Source organism: Dendropsophus ebraccatus, chromosome 3 (assembly GCF_027789765.1).
Source record: "Dendropsophus ebraccatus isolate aDenEbr1 chromosome 3, aDenEbr1.pat, whole genome shotgun sequence".
In the NCBI taxonomy this organism is placed as follows: Eukaryota; Metazoa; Chordata; class Amphibia; order Anura; family Hylidae; genus Dendropsophus; species Dendropsophus ebraccatus.
Genome location: NC_091456.1, coordinates 21223176 through 21246080, shown reverse-complemented (window position 1 = coordinate 21246080; position 22905 = coordinate 21223176). Strand labels below are relative to the sequence as shown.

The 22905-nt window shown below is 43.8% G+C and overlaps 1 protein-coding gene across 2 annotated transcripts in view; it reads right to left on the bottom strand.

The window, feature by feature from the left end:
* TXNRD2 (thioredoxin reductase 2) overlaps nucleotides 1–20334 on the bottom strand; it is a 59294-nt gene extending 38960 nt beyond the window's left edge. Inside the window, exons 1-8 of one of the 2 annotated variants that reach the window (XM_069961082.1) lie at nucleotides 20208–20334; nucleotides 16801–16869; nucleotides 14211–14267; nucleotides 12773–12917; nucleotides 12269–12343; nucleotides 10651–10729; nucleotides 5794–5856; nucleotides 4875–4945 (exon numbers count right to left, since the gene is read on the bottom strand). In XM_069961082.1, the coding sequence (XP_069817183.1) occupies nucleotides 4875–4945; nucleotides 5794–5856; nucleotides 10651–10729; nucleotides 12269–12343; nucleotides 12773–12917; nucleotides 14211–14267; nucleotides 16801–16869; nucleotides 20208–20280 (632 nt within the window). In that variant the 5' untranslated portion in view covers nucleotides 20281–20334. Of the gene's footprint in view, nucleotides 1–4874; nucleotides 4946–5793; nucleotides 5857–10650; nucleotides 10730–12268; nucleotides 12344–12772; nucleotides 12918–14210; nucleotides 14268–16800; nucleotides 16870–20002; nucleotides 20025–20207 lie in introns of those variants that run through there. The other variant, XM_069961083.1, reaches the window with a different exon arrangement.
* Between the last annotated feature and the right edge of the window lie 2571 nt (nucleotides 20335–22905).

Genomic DNA, 22905 nt, shown 5'->3' with positions numbered 1-22905 from the left:
CATACTACTACCCCTCTCATCCTCCTGCTCCTCCATCATCCTTCTGCACCTCCAAGATCATACTACTACCCATTTATCTTTCTGCCCCTCCATCATCATACTACGCCCTTTATCATCATACTACTACCCCCTTCATCCTCCTGCCCCTCCATCATATTACTACCCATCCATCATCCTCCTACCCCATCATACTACTACCACTTCATCCTCCTGCCCCACCATCATATTGCTACCCCATCATACTACTACCCCCTTCATCCTCCTGCCCTTCCATAATCATAGTAGTACCCCTCTCATCCTCCTGCTCCTCCATCATATTACTACCCATCCATCATCATCCTACCCCATCATACTACTACCCCCTTCATCCTCCTGCCCCTCCATCATCATAGTAGTACCCCCTCATCCTCCTGCCCTTCCATCATCATAGTAGTACCCCCTCATCCTTTTGCCCCTCATCAGCATACCAGTACCTCCCTCATCATTCTCCAGCCACTCCATCTGTATTTAAAACAACAAACAGCTACACTTACCTCACCTGTAAGGTTCCTCTTGTGCCCCAGCGACTCCTCGCCCCACTCTGCTTGAGTAAGAACGAACGCCGGAGGGGCGGGGCTTCCCAAGGCGGGTGCGGAGCTTCCCGGGACTACCCAGGACATGGTTTTGCCGGGGCTGTCTCCTCAGAGTCGGGCAGACCCGGCAAAACCATGTATTTATCCTGCTGCAGCTGGGGCCCACTGAGGACAGGCAGCATCATCCTATGGCTGTCTGGGGGCCCCAGCTGCTGGACAGGCAGTGGGAGTGGGGGAGGGGCCCAGACCAGAGGATCCTCCGGTGGCCCAGTCCGACACTGTCCAGCGCTACAAAAACGTGGCCACTTTTCCCCCCTCTCTTGTCTCCAGTTTGGGTGGGGTTTCAAACTCAGTTCCACTGAAGTAAATGGAGCTTAATTACAAACCCCACCTGAACTGGAGACAAGAGAGGGGGAAAAGTGGCCATGTTTTTGTAGCACTGGATAACCCCTTTAATGCGAGATTCCAAAAATATTATTTTAGCCGACTAAAACTGTGCGAAGGAAAACCAGAGGTGGCGTTAAGGGATTACATAAAAAAAATAAAACAGAAATTCTGCTAGTCCATTGTCGGAGAAATGTGTTCAGACGATGTTCTAAATTTCAGAGTGCGAGCAAAAAGTCTTTATTATGGTTTAAAATTTTATATATATATATATATATATATATATATTTTTTTTTTTTTTATTTATATTTATTTATCTATTATTTTATTTTATTTAAAAATATTCATTTTTTTAATTTTATTTTTAGAAGTTAACAGAAAGACTTGCAAATTTAGACCCATCGGTCGGGAACACACACATGTATCTATTTCCCAGATCAATGAGTCAAGTTTCAAACTCCATGTGAGCGGCTCTCGCTCCCAGCTGTTGAAATAGTGGCTGATAATGTACAGAAATGCTACAGTAGCCCCTCCAGGCTTATTTTGACTAAGGCTCTGGAATGCAACATGTAAACATTGGACTCCTATATTACACTGTCACGACTTGCATTAACAGTATCTGGACAAAAGCAGCATTTTCACAGATATGTATTAGAAGGATATCGTTTTTTTAAGCGGCTTCCTCACATTAATCATGCCGGGAGAATTTCTGAGGACGCTGACACATTGTAAACACATAGAAACCCTAAGTGGAGCTTGTAGGACAAATGTCGCATTTTAATGCTGGGGGAACAGCCAGAGGCTTCTGTCCTATGGTAAACAACTTAGCACTGAGATGCAACAGGTACAGGATAGATTGATTGCATGGAAACTCGGTAATGAGGGCAGCGCTATGACAGACTAACAAAAAAAAAACCAAAAACTATCAATCACATCCATACAATACCTACAGACGGGGAAATATAATGCAACAGGCAACAAGTCCACAGTATTAGACACTCAAATACATAAAAATAGTAACATAAAGCCTTTTTTTCTATATTTTTTTTACTTTTTACCTTCAATTACTATAGTAGTATAGTAGCAGTAGTAGTATAGTAGAACTTTACAAGCTATTCAGTATTCAGGCTGGGTAATTCAATCTCCATGTTCTGAACATCTATCAAATCATATTCTAATTTCAAAGAAAATGTCATCTCCAAAAACCCATTAAACTACGGCAAAAGGTGGTGATTTCAGAATTAAGTAATTTATATTTTTCTACTCACTCACCTTCCTACGCTGGAAAGGGTACTCCAGCTAAAAATCTTTTTTTTTTTTTCTTCATATCAACTGGATTCAAAAAGTTATATAGATTTGTAATTTACTTCTATTTAAAAATCTCTACTCTTCCCACACTTATCAGCTGCTGTATGTCCTGCAGGAAGTGTTGTTTTTTCCAGTCTGACCAGACACAGTGCTCTCTGCTGCCACCTCTGTCCATGTCAGGAACTGCCTAGAGCAGGAAAGGTTTTCTATGGGGATTTCCTGCTGCTCTGGACAGTTCCTGACATGGACAGAGGTGGCAGCAGAGAGCACTGTGTTAGACTGAAAAGAATACACCACTTCTTGCAGGACATACAGCAGCTGATAAGTACTGGACGTCTAGATATTTTGAAATAGAAGTAAATTACAAATCTATATAACTTTTTGAAACCAGTTGATTTGAAGAGAAAAAAAAAAAGATTTTCACTGGACAACCCCTTAAGCCAGCAAATCCTCCATTATATTGCAAAGTCCTCTCCATTATATTGCTGAGGTTAGTAGTCCTCTCTATTAGGCTGGGTTCACACTACGTATATTTCAGGCAGTATTTGGTCCTCATGTCAGGTCCTCATAGCAACCAAAACCAGGAGTGGATTCAAAACACAGAAAGGCTCTGTCCACACAATGATGAAATTGAGTGGATGTCCGCCATATAACAGTAAATAACGGCCATTATTTCATTACAACAGCCTTTATTTTAAAATAACAGCAAATATTTGCCATTAAATGACGGCCATCCACTCAATTACAACATTGTGTGATCATAGCCTTTCTGTGTTTTCAATCCACTCCTGGTTTTGGTTGCTATGAGGACCTGACATGAGGACCAAATACTGCCTGAAATATACGTAGTGTGAACATAGCCTTATATTGCTGAGCTTTGTAGTCCTATCCATCATATTGCTAAGCTTTGTAGTCCTCTCCATTATATTGCTGAGGTTTGTAGTCCTGTGCATTATATTGCTGAGCTTTGTAGTCCTCTCTAGGTATCAGCATGCCCTGTTTGCAGTCTTACAGGAATGCAAGTAGAAAGTTAAAAATTACAGATCTGGAACCATTGTCTTTTAAGATATTTTCTGGTAACTAATTTAGGAGGAGTTTGGAGGTGACAGATCCTCTTTAGGCTACATTCACACATAGTATTTCCATCAGTCTTTTTTTCAACCAAAATCAGAAGTGAAGCTGACAGGGCAAAATTATAAAGGAAAGATCTGCACAGTTTCTGTGTTTTCAACCCACTCCTGGTTTTGGTTGAAAAAATACTGATGGAAATGTGTGTGAACATAGCCCTAACCATTTGTCAATTTATCTTATGACAACAGAAGCAATTGATATGGCAACTGAAGCATACATGCATTTACACAGCACTGACTGCATGGCATGTTCTAGAAAGTATAGAGGGGTTCAAATTATTACACATTGTATATATGACTATATATTTTAAAATTGTGCTAAAACAAATATGTAATAGATTGGAGATATATATATATATATATATATATATATATATATATATCCACACTATATGAACTAGTTGCAAATAGAGTTTGTCATATAAGATGTATTGTATCTTATAAAATTCTTTTAATATAGTAGACTATTATTAAATGTTATTACTATCATATCCATGCAGTTATATTATTATTAGACTCAGAAGCAGACCATACAGAAAATCTAATTATTTATTTTTCACATTTAGTTTTTATTCAATAGTTTTTTTTTCATAGAAAACAGAGAAAATAGGGAAAAGAAAATCTAATTTTATATGTTAGTAAACTCACCTGAAATGCGGTGTAACCGTATGGCTACGTTCACACGTCTTTTCATCTCCATTTAAAATGACGTCCGTCATTTAGAGTCTAAAATAACGGATGTTATTTAGCAGCCTGACCTCCCCTTAGTGCACTGAAGGGTGTTTGTACATTATACTAGTTTGGAATTACTCATTGGACTTTGGATGCGGCTTAATTGAAAAGTCCATAGAATTTAATAGTAAAAACGGAGACAGAACGGTGATAAAAGGAAAACTGTGTGTGAACTACAAATAAAAAACGTTTGCTGTTTGTAAAAGACGTCCGAAAATAATGATTATGTTCACTATTTTGCTGCCCGCTGCAAAAACGTCCGTTATTCAATACGCTGTGTGCATTGGACATCTGTCTTCCCATTGACTTCAATGCATTGCAGTCAGTAAATTCTCGGCAAAAACTGACGTTATTTTAAATATGAAAATCGGCGCCTTTTTAATATTTTTGACATTGTGTGAACATAGCCTATATGTGACTGACAATAAAAATCAAACCAACCTGAAGATAATTGTTCCCCTGGTTGTAATGGTGAAGATTTAGCAGCGTAACACATACATATGCTGCCCCCTTGTGGACTAATGCAAACAATGCAGCAGTAAATCCAATGGGGAAAGCAAAGTGCTACATTTTATTGGTACCAAATTAGTAAATCAGGTGAAAAAAACCTTCAACAATGGTAAATGTGGGCCATTATGCACATAACTCATTCCTGCTGATGTTCCTAACTTTATATATTGTCAGAACCAAGTTAAATAAAATCAATAGAATTCTAAAAATGAGAGAAAAGAAAGCATTATTAACATACGTTTTCCCAGGTGATTTCTTCAGCCAAAACAGGTCATCACTTGTAATACCATACTCCAATGCACCAGGAATCTAGCAAATAAAAAATGTGTCATGGATTACTATATACACACAAATGAAAGTGTACTTCTGATCAATCATTATATACAACTGTGTGTATATATATATATATATATATATATATATATATATATATATATATATATATATATATAACTGTAAGATGTTTAAAAAAGTATTTTTTTCCAAAAACAAAAAATAATAATTTGACTCATCGTTATAAGTTGGCTAGTAGAGATCTTTCATAAAAGATGATTCTTGTTTGGTGGTTGATCAGCAGAGGTCTGATCACAGGGATGCCCACTGATCAGGAGAACAGAAGAAAATTACCCCCAAATGAATGGAGCCGAGCACACATCCATGCTACTGCTTAAAGGGAACCAATCAGCCCAATTGGGCTGATATGGTTCCCTGAACCGCTGTATACAGCTCCTGCAGCAGCCGCCGCACGTACCAGCCGTGGCTGCAGCAGGAGCTGTATACCTGTAAAAAAGCGGTAATCTCCCGGGCGCTTGAAAGGCAGCGGCTAGGAGGTAGTTATCTGGGTGGCTCCCCGCCCGTATCTAGTCACCACTCTCTGTCTGTCAGCACGCTTAGAGGGGATGATTGACAGGCAGACAGCGGTGACTAGATACGGGCGGGGAGCCGCCCAGATGACTACCTCCCCGCCACTGCCTGTCACGTGCCCGGGGGATTAAACTGCTTTTTTTCGGGTATACAGCTCCTGCTACAGTTTGAGTCCCAATCAGTTTGAGAACCGAGGTACCACTGTACTGACAAAATGAGGTAATTAGACATTCTATAAGGTAAAAAGAAATACTAAAAAATGTATATAGCAAAAGCACAGCAAGCTTTCTTACATGTGTAGGATAGCTCGGTCTTCCTCCAGTCGCCAGCACCAGTTTGTCTGCAGTCAATATTGTCTGTCATATGCAAAAAATAAATAAATAAATAAATAATAGGATACCCAAAATACTATTGTACCATGGTGTGACTAACCAATTGTATTTTAAATGAATGGTTTATAAATACATAAATATACAATATACAGTGTCTTGCAAGTACTTGGCCCTTGGTGACTATTGCTGCATTACACCTTGGAATTAAAATGGATTTTAATTTGGATTTTACATTTTGGACCTAATAAAATTATCCAGTGGAACAATTAGATTGTTCCTCTATACACAGTATTGAAAAGTATGGGATCTGTAATTGCCACAGATGATAGCTCCACTTAGCACTGACTTTCAGGGAATGATTACGTATATTAAAGTTGTGGGGTTTTTTTAGTGCACCTCCCCTGCACCTGCCCGCCGCCGGACCAAAACCACCCCCCTGGACCTCAGCGGCTGCACATTGGCCGCCCGACCCCTGCCTCCTCCCTCCTTGACCTCACTGATGCTGACCGCCTGCCGCCCCCCGGACCTCAGTGGCGCTAACCTCCCACACCCGAACCTCAGCCAGCCAGCCGCTCAACATCTCGTCCTCCTGTACCCTGCCACCGTCTACCCCTCCTGTACCCTGCCACCATCTCCCCCTTGTGAACCCTGCCACCATCTCGTATACCATGCTATTGTCTCCTCCTTGTGTACCCTGCCACCGTCTCCCCCTTGCATAACCTGCCACCATCACCCTCTCGTGTGCCCTGCCTCCCCCAGTGTACTGTGACATCATTTCCCCCAGTGTACCGTGCCACCGCCTCCCCCAGTGTACTGTGACACCCTTGGGTGGTGTGGCCAGCACTGCCACTAAGTTTGGGGTGGGCAACCAATCCAGAGTTCCAGACGTTTTCCTGATGTGCATCAGGAAAGCGTCTGGAGTTCCGGCGCCCCCACAGACTTCTATGGGACCACTGTGCCGGAATTCCGGACAAAAATAGGACAGGAGTTATAAACTGATAGGGGTACATTAGTGATGTATACCCTATGGGTCCAGAAATCTGTCCGGAGGGCCTAACAGTGCCCCATCTGTGCCCCCACAGAGGGCACACAGGACAATTCTGCTTCATTGACTCTGCACTGTCGGCATCAGACAGCAAGGGAGTCCCAGACTTTTTTTTCCCAATTTTTTTTATTATTATTTAAAAATAAATAAATAAAATCACCAGCTCCCCCTCCCCGTCTGGGCAAATTAACTGAATAATTTAAATTTATCGTCCAGCCTGAACGTGGTACATGAGGCAATATGGTTTGATCAAATTATATACCAACATCCTGGCGTTGGTTTTTAAATGTAGCCGAGAGGCATTAGTGTCAGCCATAGGTGTGAGGTGCAGCAGCTCCTTTCTCTCCATGTCGTATTTTACTTTTCTCCCCTTTCTGAGTGTCTAGCACTCCTCCTGGTAAGACCCATGTGACCCCAATCAGCAAGAAGCACCTGTGCACACATGGCGGGTACCTCCTATTCTTCCCATTCTACCTGCAGGAGCAATGGTGAGTAGTTAGACCATGTTTACACTGGTGTTGCTTGGTGACAGCTTTGTCCGCCGGTGGTGCCTGATGGATTTGGGGGGCCCTTGAGGTTTGGTCCTGTGACACTGGGGTTGCAGGGACATTCTATGGCCTCCCTTGCCTGCTTGCGCTTGCTTTGCGGGGTTGGCGGTCGCTGACCGACACAGTGTTAAGTTAGTGTAGGGACTCATGTGATCCAGGGGACCTGCACGTGGTACATGGGGCAATATGGTTTGATCAAATTATATAACAACATCCTGGCATTTGTTTTTAAATGTAGCCGAGAGGCATTAGTGTCAGCCATAGGTGTGATGTGCAGCAGCTCTTTTCTCTCTCCATGTCGTATCTTTCAACCCTATGTTACAGTATATAATATTTTGCACCTTAAAAGCGGTAGGTATTTTGTCTACAGTACAAAACCTTTTTAAAATCTATTTTAATTCCATATTAAACACAATGATTAAAACACCAAGGGGTAAATACTTTCACAAGGCCATACACAATATGCCAGACAAAGGAATTAACGTCCTATTACACAGCTTGATCATACACTGTAAACGAGCGCCGATCTAGCACTCGTTTTCTGAGCAATTACACAGGCCAACAGGGGCTGCACGGACATCATTAGTGCAGTGCTTGACTTTAGTGTAAAAAAAGAATTATTAACTTACCCTACCATGTTCCCCGGTGTTCTCGGGCCTTCCCCTGTGTGTGCAGCTTTGCCTTTCGTTCCGGTCTCTACACTGACAGGCCGTCAGACGCTCAGCCAATCACTGGCTGCGACCTGTCAGTGCAGAGACCGGACAGAACAGAAGGGAGCAGAAGGTAGAGCTGCAGAGACCAGGGAAGGACTCTGAGGACACCAGGGAACATGGTACGGTAAGTAAGTACTTTATTATTTTATCCTACAATCATCAGCCCTCAGCCACGCATTGCTATTACACGTAGCGATGTGCGCACGACGCCCGGTGATTGTAGGTCTGGACCTAAAGTAACGATCAGCCGATGATCATTTAATTGGCTGATCGTTCTCTCTATTACACAAAGAGATAATTGGCCGATTCAGCCTGATTCAGCCGATTATCACTCCGTGTAATAGGGCCCTTAGGACACCTACACATTACACCTATTGCAGATTTTAGACTATGCCATTCTATATCCAAAGCTATGACTCGTAAGCCCTGTTCTAGTTCATCCAAAAGGTATTTGATAGGGCCGGGGTCAGGACTGTGTTCAGGCCATTCAAATTCTTCCACACCAAACTCGACCACCCATGCCTTTATGGACGTTTCTTTGTGTACTGGGGCACTGACATGGCTGCAGCACAACAGAAATGTTGGAAAAGTTGGAAGCATGCAGTAGTCTTGGTATGCTGAAGTATTGAGATTTCCTGCACTGGAGTTATGGGGCCAGACCCATAAAAACAACCCCATAGCACTTACTCTCTTCCACCTAGCTGTAAAGTTGGGACAATGCAGTCAGGCGGGTAATGTTCTCCTGGTATTTGCCAAACTAAGGCCTGCCCGTGACTTTGCTAGATAGAGAGTGGTGATTCATCTCTCCACAGCACATGTTTCTGCAACTCCAGAGCCCAGTGGTGGCATTCTCTACACCAGGGATTTTCAATTTTTTGGTACCTGGGCCTCACCTTGCAATCCATTTTGATGCTGAGGCCTCACCAACAAATACCTACTACTGCACAGCTGCAAATACTGCCACACAGTGCACATGTGAAGCAATAAATACTTCTCTACCAAAGATAAACCAGAACCACAGTGCAACAATATTGTTACACCTATAGTAAACCAACACTGCAGTGCACCAATAAATACTGCTACACCTATAGTAAACCAACACTGCAGTGCACCAATAAATACTGCTACACCTATAGTAAACCAACACTGCAACACTGTAGTGCACAAGCAAATACTTCTCAGCCAGTAGTAAATGAACACCGCAAAGTATCAATAAAGCCTGACCTTCCTTTTTGTGAACCAACACTACAATGTAGAAGTAAATCCTGCTCCAACTGTACTAAACTAAAATAACTGCTCTACCAAACATTTGGCTTGCATGCAGCTGCTTGGCCATGGAATCTCATGCCATGAAGCTCCCAGGGCACAGTTTTGTTGTGATGTTAATGCCAGATGGATTCTGGTTATTGAATCGGCAGAGCGTTGGCAATTTAAGTACACTACGCACCTCAGATAGACAAGATGGGGAAGAAATATCAAGAGGCAGAATACTAAATTTATGGCAAGTGATCTTGAATCCAAAATTTATGCCAACTGTTACCTGCCACTGTATTGTTGACAGGCATACAGGAATGGTGACCTTAGTTAGGCCCCAGGCTGCCATGGGACCATTAGCCCCTAGGATGCATGCTGAAGGATGACATAGGGAGCTTCCAGCTGTCGAATCACTTAGATGCTGCAATTGCCTTAAAGTGCACAGTCTAAGGGGTTAAAACTGCCAGGATCGGAGTAATCTCTGATCCCAGTGTATATTGTTCTCACTTCCCCCTCCCTCCTGTATCTACCTCCCCTTGCTTGCTGCCCCTCAGCAGGATAATGGATGAAGGCCTTGTGCACTCTGCAAGAGGAGAGTCAGTGTCCCACCTGCGGTGGGTGTTGGGGGCGGGGCTTATTGGCAGGAGACAGAGCTTACCGCGACAGCTTGGTGGGCCAGGGAGCGCCCCCCTAATGGCTGCACATTTAACTTAGAAATAGGAATCTCTACGTTAGATGTGCTGTCTGTCTGCAGGAGCAGCCCCAAACGAGCCACCATGGGAGGAGGGAAGGCGGCCAGCTGGAGGGGGCAGTCCGGCAGACATACAGCACATGTAACTTAGAGATTCCTATGTCTAAGTTAGATGTGCACCTCTCTGTCTGCCGGAGCGCCCCCTAGCTGGCCAGGAGTGATGCGCCCTGTGCAATTGCACAGGTCATACACCCCAAAGGCCGGCCCTGACACTTACTAATACTGTACACTGAGAAATTTTACTATAAAGTGGCCAAACCCTTTAAAGAAACCTTAAAACTGCTGCTAGTGCAAAGAGTGAGGAGGCGGTGAATGACGCAGATATGAAAAAAGCCAAAAGTAAGAATATGGGTCATGGACTAGACATTAATACAGTTAGTTACATATGGATTGCTCCTTTAAGGTACTTTGATTGGAACTTGACAGACAGCACCAGGGCCGTCTGGTCTATGCAAGCTATTCTCAAAATAACATTCTGGGCCAAGTATTGTACAATGTTTAACAAACCTCCTTTCCAGTGTTTGCTACTGCACAAACTGTGTGTTCATCCAAAAGGCTGGCCTTCAGATTAAAATACTTTACGTTCCTAAAAAAAAAAAAAAGAAAAAAGGACGACAAATTATTAATTAACCTTACTAAAAAAAATGCATTACTAACAATGCAGAAAACCACAAAGAATTGATAAATTAATAGCACAAGCTGTCGACTGCAATGAGAAAACTAAAACAGGGGAAAAAATTACTGAAAAAATAAAAGGTATATACGTCCAGGGAAGTCACAACTTTGAGTCATTTAAAGAGACTTTCTGACTAACATTGATAGTATATCACTATGATCTATCATATATCACTGTGCTACGTCATCCATGTCTGACTGGTAGGAATCCAACCAGCAGTTATAAGGAAGGTTCTAATTCTATTGCTTTACATGTCTTTGGTATCAGTTTGTCTGTGTTAAAACCTCAAGATCCCTGGCCATCTATTAAAGCGAATATCCCGAAAAAGATGAGGCTGCAGCACTGATTCAACTCTGTATAAGAATTGTCAACTGCACACATATACCTTTTTGTAATGGTCTTAGGCCATGTAATTTGTTCAAAGGTTTAACAGTTCGATGCTATATGGATTGGTACATCATACATAGAGACGTTCAGACAATTTTCTTAGTAAAGTAGTATACAACACAAAGGGACATTTCAGTCCTTAAAAATCGCTGTTGTTTTGTTTTGTTTTTTGCTGAAATCAATAGTACAGGCGATTTTAAGAAACTTTGTAATTGGGTTTATTAGGTAAATATGCCATTATCTGCATTTAAAAAGCCTTTCCCTTAGGTCCCCCCCCCCCCTCCTCTCTCTCATTCACTGCTCATTATTAGGAAATCTCGACTCTTTTACATCAGTCGGGCCCTGTGTAACCTATGGAGGGGGGAGGAGGGAGATTAGTCGGCAGCAGAGAGCAGGGAACAAAGGATTACACAGCGGGACCTGTGCGAAAGCGGTATTCAGAGGTCAGAGAGGTCAGTGCTGACTTCAGAGGAGATAGCTCAGTGATGTAGCTGTAAATTAACTGTTTGTTGTCCTGTTATGGTGCCTCATCTCCCTCAACCCCTTCCCTCTCCATAGAGAACCATGAAGACAGGGGGGAGAGCTTCAAACTGTTTTCTCATAATAAAAATGCATTTTTCAGCTAATAAACCCAATTTCAAAGTTTCTTTAAAACGCCTGTACTATTGATTTCTTCAAAAAAATTCAAACGACAGTAACACCTTAAGACATTTCTCAAAGAGTATACATGACATGAAGCAGTGAGAACAGAGAGTGAAGAGCCGATCATAGCAGGACAATACGGATGATCAGTAACGTGGCCGGAGCAGCTATCAGTCACTCATCAGTCGGGAACAGCACTCAATCAGCACTGTGCCCGACCATTAGAGTAGCCGTCAGAGTGGTCTGACACTATTAGGCCGACCGAATATAAGATGCAGGCACCTCATGCTGTAAAGTGCATCTTATAAAGGAAAAATAAGATAATTTCGATCTGCCTACATTATCAAAAGAACAGAAAGAGCCACAAATGAAAAAAAAAAATTCTCTAAAATAATGAGAGAAAGCAAAAGGGTCACTTACTTATCCTGTAGCTGTACTCTGTGGCCCCAGTTCAACGATTTCACATAATTTTGTACAGCTTGTGCCATTTTGGACCTAAATAAAGTAAAAATGACATTTACAGATAAAGCACACACACACACTGTATAATATACTTGCCCCATTTAATTCTTTGTACTGTACATACTAATCTCACATAGCAACAGTGTCCTACCCAGCATACACCACAAGAGGGCACTGTTACACAAGACTTCTTCCCATATAACTGCAACACTATTCAGATCTCACTTATATACAACCATGTTTCTTTCCGAATCAGTTTCTGGCAAAGCTTCAAATTGGAAGAGAAAATGAGTTTGCATTATAAAAGGGCATATTGAGAAAATGTGTTTAACAGTAAAGAGGGTATAGATGTGCAATATGTTCCTGGTCTGAGCTATGCAGCTGTTATGCTTTTAAAACTCTCCCCTGATTTACAATATGGTTAGATGATAATAGCCACTGTGTTATTATAAAGTACATTACCAGTCATGTTGGGCTGGAAGCGGTATTTGCCAGCCATAATGGGGGGCATCTTTCAGGGCACCTCCGAGCAGTGCCGCCTGGTGCATCAGCTTTTTTGGAATGCAGCCAACATTCACACACGTCCCGCCAATGCCCCATTTGGTTCCTTCAAGAGGAGTAAAGTAAAAATTGTTACATATCAACATAAACAGATATCATAAAGTCTATCGAAATACAGATTGTAGTGTACTAATATACTTAGGATACCCTTTCCAGAGGATAGGGAATAACAGGATTATCTGTAGGGGTCTAAATGCTGGGACCTGCGCCAATGGAATAATTAAAGGGGTTATCCAGCGCTACAAAAACATGGCCACTTTTCCCCCCACTCTTGTCTCCAGTTAAGGTGCGGTTTGCAATTAAGCTCCATTTACTTCAATGGAAATGAGTTTGAAACTGCACCCAATCTGGAGACAAGAGAGGGGGGAAAAGTGGCCATGTTTTTGTAGCGCTGGATAACCCCTTTAAGCTCCATTTACTTCAATGGAACTGAGTTTGAAACCCCACCCAATCGGAAGACAAGAGAGGGGGGAAAAGTGGCCATGTTTTTGTAGAGCTGGATAACCCATTTAAGGAGCAACTAAAGCTCTATTAAATCTATATGGCGCAGCGCTCTGTAATCCTTAGCTTCTGGTTTTTGTCAGGCGTTGCTCTTCAGACAATGAATGGAACGCCTGGTGATCAGCGAAAGTCCCAGTGGTCGGATCACCAATATATTTAACTAGTTAGCCATTATGCTATAAAAAGGGTTGACTTTAAATTGTGAGAAAACTCAATTTACTGACTCTATTACTTTCCACTCGATTAGTCTGGCACTGCACTGTGTTCAACGTTAAAAAGAGGAACTATCAGCAGGTTAGACGAATCTAACCTGCTGATAGCCCCCTATACCGCCAGGGACACTGAGGAGGAAGGTATTGCTCTTACCTTCCTCCTCGGTGCTGGTCCTGCGCTGTTAGTCGGGTAAACTCCGGAGCACGGTTAGAAGCATCATTCGGCCATCCCCTCCATTGATTATCATTAGAAGGGGCGGACCAGATTATGTGACAGTGCACCTAATGGTATTCCACAGCGGAGTTTACTCGGCATCGGCGTCGAGGAGGAAGGAGGTAACACATATACCTTCCTCCTTAGCGACCCCGGCACTATAGGGGGCTATCAGCAGGTTAGAGTCATCTAACCTGCTAATAGTTCCCCTTTAAGAAGAAGGAGACACTTATGGAGGAGAGACTGTGCAGTTCTATTATGCCTAAAGCTCCTTCAGCTGTTCTGCTAAAAGGGGTTCATACAAATACAAAAACATTACATATGTGAGCGCATACAAAGCAACATGAGCTCCGCTGTGTCCGCAGACCACAGAACAGGTATATAGGGTATACAATTTATTAACCAGCCATACCTTGGGGAGATGGCTCTACATAATCCAACACTGCAATTCGCTTTCCAAACTGGGCAGCTGAGAATAAAAACACAACGGTTGGTCGGAACAACAAAGAAGCACAGGCAAATAACTGAATGTTTCCATTCCCTAACATACCGTCATACAAGCACTGCATCGGGCTGATATGGTTCCCTGAACTGCTGTATACAGCTCCTGCAACAGCTGCGGCACGTAACGGCTGCGGCTGCAGCAGGAACTGTATACCCCCCAAAAAAAAGCAGTTTAATCCCCCGGGCGTGTGAGAGGCAGCAGCGGGCAAGTAATCATCTGGGCGGCTCTCCATCCGTATTTAGTCACCGCTCTCTGCCTGTCAATCATCCCTCCGAGCACGCTGACAGGCAGAGCACGGTAACTAACCACGGTCCGCCCAGATGACTACTTTCCCGCCGCTGCCTGTCACGTGCCCGGGGGATTAAATTGCTTCTTTTCGGGTATACAGCTCCTGCTGCAGCAGGTACGTGCCGTGGCTGCTGCAGGAGCTGTATACAGCAGTTCAGGGAACCATATAGATTGGTTCCCTTTAAAGAGAACCAATTATGGCCGAAATTTAAAAAAAATTTTTTTGCTAATAAGCTGTAAATTAAAGGGAACCATTCACCCCGTGGCCCCCGTTAGAAACAGACAAACAGTTACATAAAGGTCAATATACTTACCATATCGCTCCCGGTCCCGTCCCGGATCTCTTTGTTGACACGGAGAAATCGCCGATTCTTCTTCTCCCGCCCATTATGGTAATGAGCTGAGATGAGTCCAACGTCCATAGGAAACGACGGACGAGTCCAACTTATTCATGAGGTCCTCTTCTCGTCGCCGCCCATCCACGCCTCCTGGAACTTGATTGACGTCTTCAGTCTTCAGTCTCCTCACGAATTCCCGCGCAGGCGCCGTTGCGAAGGTCTCGTCATCTCTTCTGCGCCTGCGCGGTAAACAGGATACGTGCTCGTGACGTTCCTGTGTACCGCGCATGCGCGAAGTCCAACACGTCACTTCAGCTCTGACAATCGGCGCACGCGCAGTAAACATTGAAGCTGTGGAGCGGCTTCAATTGTGAACTGCGCATGCGCCGAAAACGACCGTCACGGCGCCTGCGCGGGATCCGGCGAGAAGAAAGAAGACGGCGTCAATCAAGTGTCGGAGGCGGGGAGAAGGCTGGACTTCGGGCCGGCGGCGCTCATTACCATAATGGGCGCGAGAAGAAGAATCGGCGATTTCTCCGTGTCAACAACGAGATCCGGGACGGGACCGGGAGCGATATGGTAAGTATATTGACCTTTATGTAACTGTTTGTCTGTTTCTAACGGGGGCCACGGGGTGAATGGTTCCCTTTAATATTTTATTAATATTTGTAATTGGAATTATTTTATTTTACTCCCGTGATTTTACAATATACACATTCTCTTTTCCTGTCTCGCGCCGGCTCTTTTTAAAAGAGCCGGCGCGAGACAGGAAGCTCCCGGCATGCCGAGCGGCGGGAAGGGCTCCAATGAGCCTTTGCCGCCGCTCTGTAAATACACAGTGATCCCGCGCTATACAGCGCGAGATCACTGTGTATGTCTATTCTAACTGGGCCTATTAGTATGTCCCTGAAGATACAGACTGCGTGTGCAGTCTGCATCTTATGCGTTTACCTAATCCTGTATAGCGGAGCAGTAAGGGCGGGGGCGGCCATCTTGATGACGTCACTGGTGCGTTCCAGTGCTGGAACGCAAGGGACGTAATCAAGATGGCGTCCGGGTTAGCTCACCGCTACAGAGGACCGGGTAAAGTATAAGATACAGACTGCACAGGCAGTCTGTATCTTCAGAAATAAACTACATGAAGATACAGACTGCCTTTGCAGTCTGTATCTTATACTTTACCCAGTCCTCTGTAGCGGTGCAGTAAAGCCGGGCGCCATCTTGATTACGTCCCTTGCGTTCCAACGCTGGAACGCATCACTGTGACGTCATCAAGATGGCCGCCCCCGCCCTTACTGCTCCGCTTTACAGGATTAGGTAAAAGCATAAGATACAGACTGCACAGGCAGTCTGTATCTTCAGGAATAGACTTAGGGACAGAGAATCTTTTATTATAGGGACAGTTAATTTTAGGTGATTGGTTCTCTTTAAGGCTATGTTCCCACACAGTATTTTTGCAACCAAAACCAGGAGTGGATTGAAAACACAGAAAGGCTATTTCACACACTGTTGAAATTAGGTGGATGGCCGCCATTTAACAGCAAATAATTGCCGTTAAAACAACGCCCATTGTTTATTTTTCTGGGACCCTGCGTGATCGGTACAGGACCCTGAAAATGCTGCAGTCGTCTACATAGAAAGTAATGTACGGTCACCAGTAGCTCTTTCTGGTGTATATAAGGACTTTTTTTTAATTTTCATTATTTCTCATTTTGGGGATGCCATGTTGGGGGCTACAGAACCAATTTTCCCGTAGAGTTTCAGCCTCAAGATACAATATTCTGAACATACAATGCTCATCCTGGCACCAATTTATATTGTAACATGTCAGACCACTGAATTCTCTGTCAAATATCAGGATAAATTCCTACCTTCTTTGGCACAAGCAAGTCCTCCGGAGCCTCCACCAATCACGAGCAAATCATAATCAAAATGAACGGCTGTAAATTAAAAATAGACAATTATATATAAAGAGAATTTATTTCTTATTCAATTTTCTTTTATAACTTTTCACACACCATGTGCTCCACTGATAGCAACGACACTTACAAGAAAACATCTCATTTATTATCTCTAAATTTTTATTTTCTTACCCCCTGAACATGTGTCTAAAATGTCACCAGGGGGGCTCTCATCCCCTGAATTTGCAGTTCACTGCCTGTCTCTAGTAATAGACAGACCAATACAGAACACAGTAAGCAGGGGCAGGTCGTCTCTAGTAGGAGACAAACCAATACAGAACACAGTAAGCAGGGGCAGGTGGTCTCTAGTAATAGACAGACCAATACAGAACACAGTAAGCAGGGGCAGGTGGTCTCTAGTAATAGACAGACCAATACAGAACACAGTAAGCAGGGGCAGGTCGTCTCTAGTAATAGACAGACCAATACAGAACACAGTAAGCAGGGGCAGGTCATCTCTAGTAGGAGACAAACCAATACAGAACACAGTAAGCAGGGGCAGGTCTTCGCTAGTGCTATGTGCAGTAGAGAGTCTTGTGTAGCTTATCATCATCAGCGGTTCACTGCTTATATGAGTTAACCCTTGACTTAAGGCCCTATTACACGAAACGATTATCGGCCGTATACGGCCGATAATCGTCTTGTGTAATAGGAGGCAACTTTCAGCTTACATGAACAATGGCGGCTGATTGTTTCAGGCGTTTGTCTTTCAACATAGGAGTGGTGGCAGCAGAACTCTATCTGCTATGCGCTGCCCTGATGATCAAGCGATCACCCAGGCAGAAACCCCCCACCCCCCCAGCCCCACCTGAACCCACTGACTCGCTGGCGACGCGTGTAATAGTGGCGGCAGCGAGTGGGGAACAAGGAGCAAACGAGCTGAGCTCCTCTCCATCGCCCCAGGTAATAGGGGCTTTACTGTGATACTGTCGATCTTTCCGTTTCCAGTCACATATCACTTTCCAAATCTAGTATATCAAGAAGCACCCCCCCCCCCCAATCTATTGTAGTGTACTATAAATTATCCACTGTGCCAGCCTCTTCTTAATGGGGTTATCCAGTGCTACAAAAACATGGCCACTTTTGCCCCCTCTCTTGTCTCCAGATTGGGTGGGGTTTGAAACTCGGTTCCATTGAAGTAAATGGAGCTTAACTGCAAACGACACCTGAACTGGAGACAAGAGTTAAAGGGAATGTGTCATCAGACAATGACCTATTGTTAAATTATTTATTTAAAAAAAAAAATAAATTAAATGTTTTTTATAGTTTTTTTTTTTTAATTTTCCAAATCACCTCCCCCCCACCTTCCTGTTTTACATATAAAACAAAAGTAAGCATATTAGGTATTGCTGTCTGTGTATTTGTCCATTCTATTAAAATGGAATGTTATTTATCATCTACTGTGAACGACAAAAATGAAAAACAAAAAACACTCAAATTGTAGATTGTTTTTGTCACATCATATATTAGGAAAACAATCATAAAAAAATCCCTCCCAAAAACCACCATAAAGCTGCAGTGGTGCAGAGTAATGCATGGGGTTTTATTTCCCACTGTTGCTCCGAGACCCAGATGGGCACGCAGGTATACTTGTGAGCCTGTAGTGCGCCATGTTCACCATGTCTACATCTGTGTGCTTTGCCTTATCACTGGGTTCTCCGGGGGGCACGCTAACTTATTTTGCTTAGCAACAGAGCTGTCCACCTGATACATTTTTGTAGGTGGAAATATGTTAGTTTTAATGTTTTTAACTTGTTAGCCCTAAAAGATAAAGCGATTTTACTACATTTACCAGGTGTGCTCTATCTTGTGATGCTTTTCTGTTCTTTTTTTTCTTTGCTCAGTATAGCGGAGAAAAGAATTCTTTCAAATCAAATGGTGCTGGAGATTTGTACATTACCTCTAATTAAAGGAGAAGTCTGGCGAAAATCTTTAATAAAGTATTGTATTGCCCCCCAAAAGTTATACAAATCCCCAATATACACTTATTATGGGAAATGCTTATAAAGTGCTTTTTTCCCTGCACTTACTACTGCATCAAGGCTTCACTTCCTGGATAACATGGTAATGTCACTTCCTGGATAACATGGTGATGTCACTTCCTGGATAACATGGTGATGTCACTTCCTGGATAACATGGTGATGTCACTTCCTGGATAACATGGTGATGTCACTTCCTGGATAACATGGTGATGTCACTTCCTGGATAGCATGGTGATGTCACTTCCTGGATAACATGGTGATGTCACTTTCTGGATAACATGGCGATGTCACTTTCTGGATAACATGGCGATGTCACTTCCTGGATAACATGGTGATGTCACGACCCGACTCCCAGAGCTCTGCGGGCTGTGGCTGCTGGAGAGGATGATGGCAGGGGGACACTGAGGGACACAGGGCACTGGAGGGAGACTGAGCATCCCTCTGCCATCATCCTCTCCAGCAGCCACAGCCCGCACAGCTCTGGGAGTCGGGTCGTGACATCACCATGTTATCCAAAAAGTGACATCACCATGTTATCCAGGAAGTGACATCACCATGTTATCCAAGAAGTGAAGCCTTGATGCAGTAGTAAGTGCAGGGAAAAAAGCCCTTTATAAGCATTTCCCGTAATAAGTGTATATTGGTGATTTGTATAACTTGTGGGGGGCAATACAATACTTTAATAAAAATTTTCACCGGACTTCTAATTTAAAAACATCCAGTCTTCCAGTACTTATCAGCTGCTATGTGTCCTGCTGGAAGTGGTGTATTCTTTCCAGTCTGACACAGTGCTCTCTGCTGCCACCTCTGTCCATGTCAGGAACTGTCCAGAGCAGCAGCAAATCCCCATAGAAAACCTCTCCTGTTCCTCATACTGGAAAGAATACACCACTTCCTGCAGGACATTCTGCAGCTGATAAGTACTGGAAGACTGGAGTAGAAGTAAATCTCTGGCACTGGTTGTTTTGAAAGAATTTTTATCAGCATATAGGAAAGCAAAGCCTGCTGTATTTCCATATACAATGCAAAATAAAGTGAGAAAGTAATATTTAGATATAATGACAGACAATACAGCACCAACATAAATGGCTGCCCCCATCCCCCCCTGACTATACACATTACACAACACCCCGGGGAGCACAGCACGGCCCCATTATACAGCTCTCCTTCTGTCACAGAGGTCACGTGACTGACGTAAGCGGGGCACGTGACACCTCCTGGACGCCCTCAGCCTCACTACAGCAGAGCACTTTACGACGGTTGCCGCATCTCACATTTACTCCCCCCCCTCCCACACTACCTCACTGCTCGGATACCATAGACAAAACAGATACCTGCTAACCCCCGGCTACACGTGAGCCGCACCAGGCCACCTCTCCTAACCGGGCACCGCCACAGGGCCGCCATGTGTGCGAGGACCCCGAGGTCTGCCCGTGTCGCGCCTGCTTTAAAAAAAAAAAAAAAAAATCTACTTTTACTCGGGTACTTCCATTCGGATGTTCTTACAGTGCTGCTACAAGTTATTACAGCGCTCCTGGCTGACTATATTGACAATATTGTAGTCACAAGTAATCTTCTGCGCATTGCCCCGCCCACGGTCACGTGACCGCCTGCCCGCTGCTGCTTTGTGAGTATATAACGAGCTGGTCCCATGTACAAGGTATTGCGCATGCGCAGCTATTCTATAGGCAGCAGTGCTGGTTGGATTGTTCTGTATAGCTGACTCTTTATTTATGACTAAAATATAATATTATATTGAATGTCTGCTATTTCCTAGCTGTATATATTACATCTATATGTATAATGCACAGCATTACACCATAGTGACCCATCCATACACCATAGTGACCCATCCATACACCATAGTGACCCATCCATACCATCAGGCTGCAGTGTAGTGATGGGGGAAGGGAGCTGCTGGGTGATATGACCTCTGCATTGTCACTTTGCATCTTGGAGGATATTGGCCTAGATTTACTATTATTCAGGATTTTTTAAAGGTTTTTTTTATTATTTACTCTTAATATATTTTTTAGACCTGGTTGGACGGTTGTAATCTATCATTGGCTTTTTTGCCTGTTAATAAATTCTAAATTGTGTAATGTTTTTAAATTATGTCTTTATTTGCGTGGGTTTTATATGAGCCATGTTATGTCCAACAAATCTAGTTATAAGCTTTGCCATCAGTAGTGAAAACAGAATACTCCACCCTCAATGCTTTAGTGCCCCTCTAGCACATTCTCTCTCTGCCCATCACTGTTGTGGCATTCGGGCTCTGGCCACTAGAGGCCGCTCCTGTCCTCCAGCACTGTGGCGCATGAGTAACTTATGTGCTTGTGCTCGCAAAGCAAGGAGAGTGCAGACGCCAGAAGGCAGGTAAGTATGGCTTTTTTTAACAATTACAGGGGGATGGGGGCTCACTCCTCGGGACTAAATGGCAAGTGTAGGATGCTATTTACAGGGCTTGGGGAGTGCTGGCTAACTGACAGGGGTGCCAAATTTGGGGGTACAGTCTACTGGGGGGTGCTGCTAACTACCAGGAGGACTACTTGGTGAGGATGCCTACATGGAAAAAACATACTAGACTGGATGCCTACATGCAGAATACATAAGGGGGGGCGCTACATGGTGGATGGCATTGGAGGGGATGCTTAGCCTACTTGGGGATACTACCTACTGGGGGAATAGCTACATGGGGGAATACAAGCTACTGGGGAACTGCCTGAACAGAGAGGCCTAAATACTATTTCTATGTGGGGGCACAGAGGGCCCTAACCACTACTATGTGGAGACAGAGGGACAAAACTATTAAATTGGTATTCAGAAGGTCTAAATACTATAAGGAGGCACAGAGAATCTTAAAGCGGCACTATCTTCCCAGAGAACCCGCTGATATGCCGCAGTAGCTGTGTCCCCCAGTAGTATATGGCAGTTAGTTTCACCCCTCTCCTCCCCCACATTGTTTGTAAAATCGCTAAATGCTCTTATGTAAATTACCTGCTTAAGAGCATTAAGACATAGCTCGGGCCGGAGAGCATCGCAGCGCCCCACCCAGCCCGCCCCCTCCCGTCCCGCCCACTATGCATATTCATATATGCATAGTGGGCTCTATACACAGTGGCTGCGCAGGGAAGCATTCCCGTCGGAGACAGACTGCTTGCCGCGCATGCGGGAATCTCCCGGGCAGCCGCCAGAGGTCCCTCGGGACGTACGTATAAGATAGACTTATACTTACATCCTGAGGAACCTCCGGGAGGATCGGCGGCGGCCTGGGAGATTCACACATGCGCGGCAAGCAGACTGTCTAACTACTATAAGGAGGCACAGAGAGGCTGAACTACTATGTGGAGGCACAGAGAGGCCTATGCATTTCGTCACTCCTGGTGACTTCATCAGGGTCCAGTGAAGTCACCAGGAGTGACGACATACGTAGGGTCCAGTCCGAAGGACAATCATAGAGGTATGAGATCCAGCACTCCCAATACGTGTAGATGAGAGGGTTAAAGGATTAAAACATAACCTTTAATAATAGAACTAAAATGATATTCTAAAACCAACGCGTTTCGCGCAGCAGCGCTTAATCATGGTTACAATAGAATAATGAACATGTGAAGCATTAAAAGGATGCACGAACCAATCAACTGCACAAGTCAAAAAGCACACATGTGCTGACTAATTGCGGGTCCAAGTCTACACGTCATCGTAAAGCGGTCATGTGACCGTGCATATCACCTGTGCTAAAGGGAGAAGAGGAATGCCAATGTTAAATAATTACGTATAATAATATAATAGATCATTTCTAAAATTCATTCCATGTGGCATCCTAGTATCCAATCGGAATATATATTCTGCTTCTTTATAAAAAAAGTTTTTTCTTCCAGTCTCCTCCACGCGGGGGGCTGGGGACTTTCTTGATGCCGTAGCATATAAAGCCTGCGATTTCTCCATTATGGTGTTCTAAGAAATGTTTAGTGGCTCCTGAGGCACTGAATCCATATCCACTCCTTATGCCTTGTAGATGTTCTCCTATGC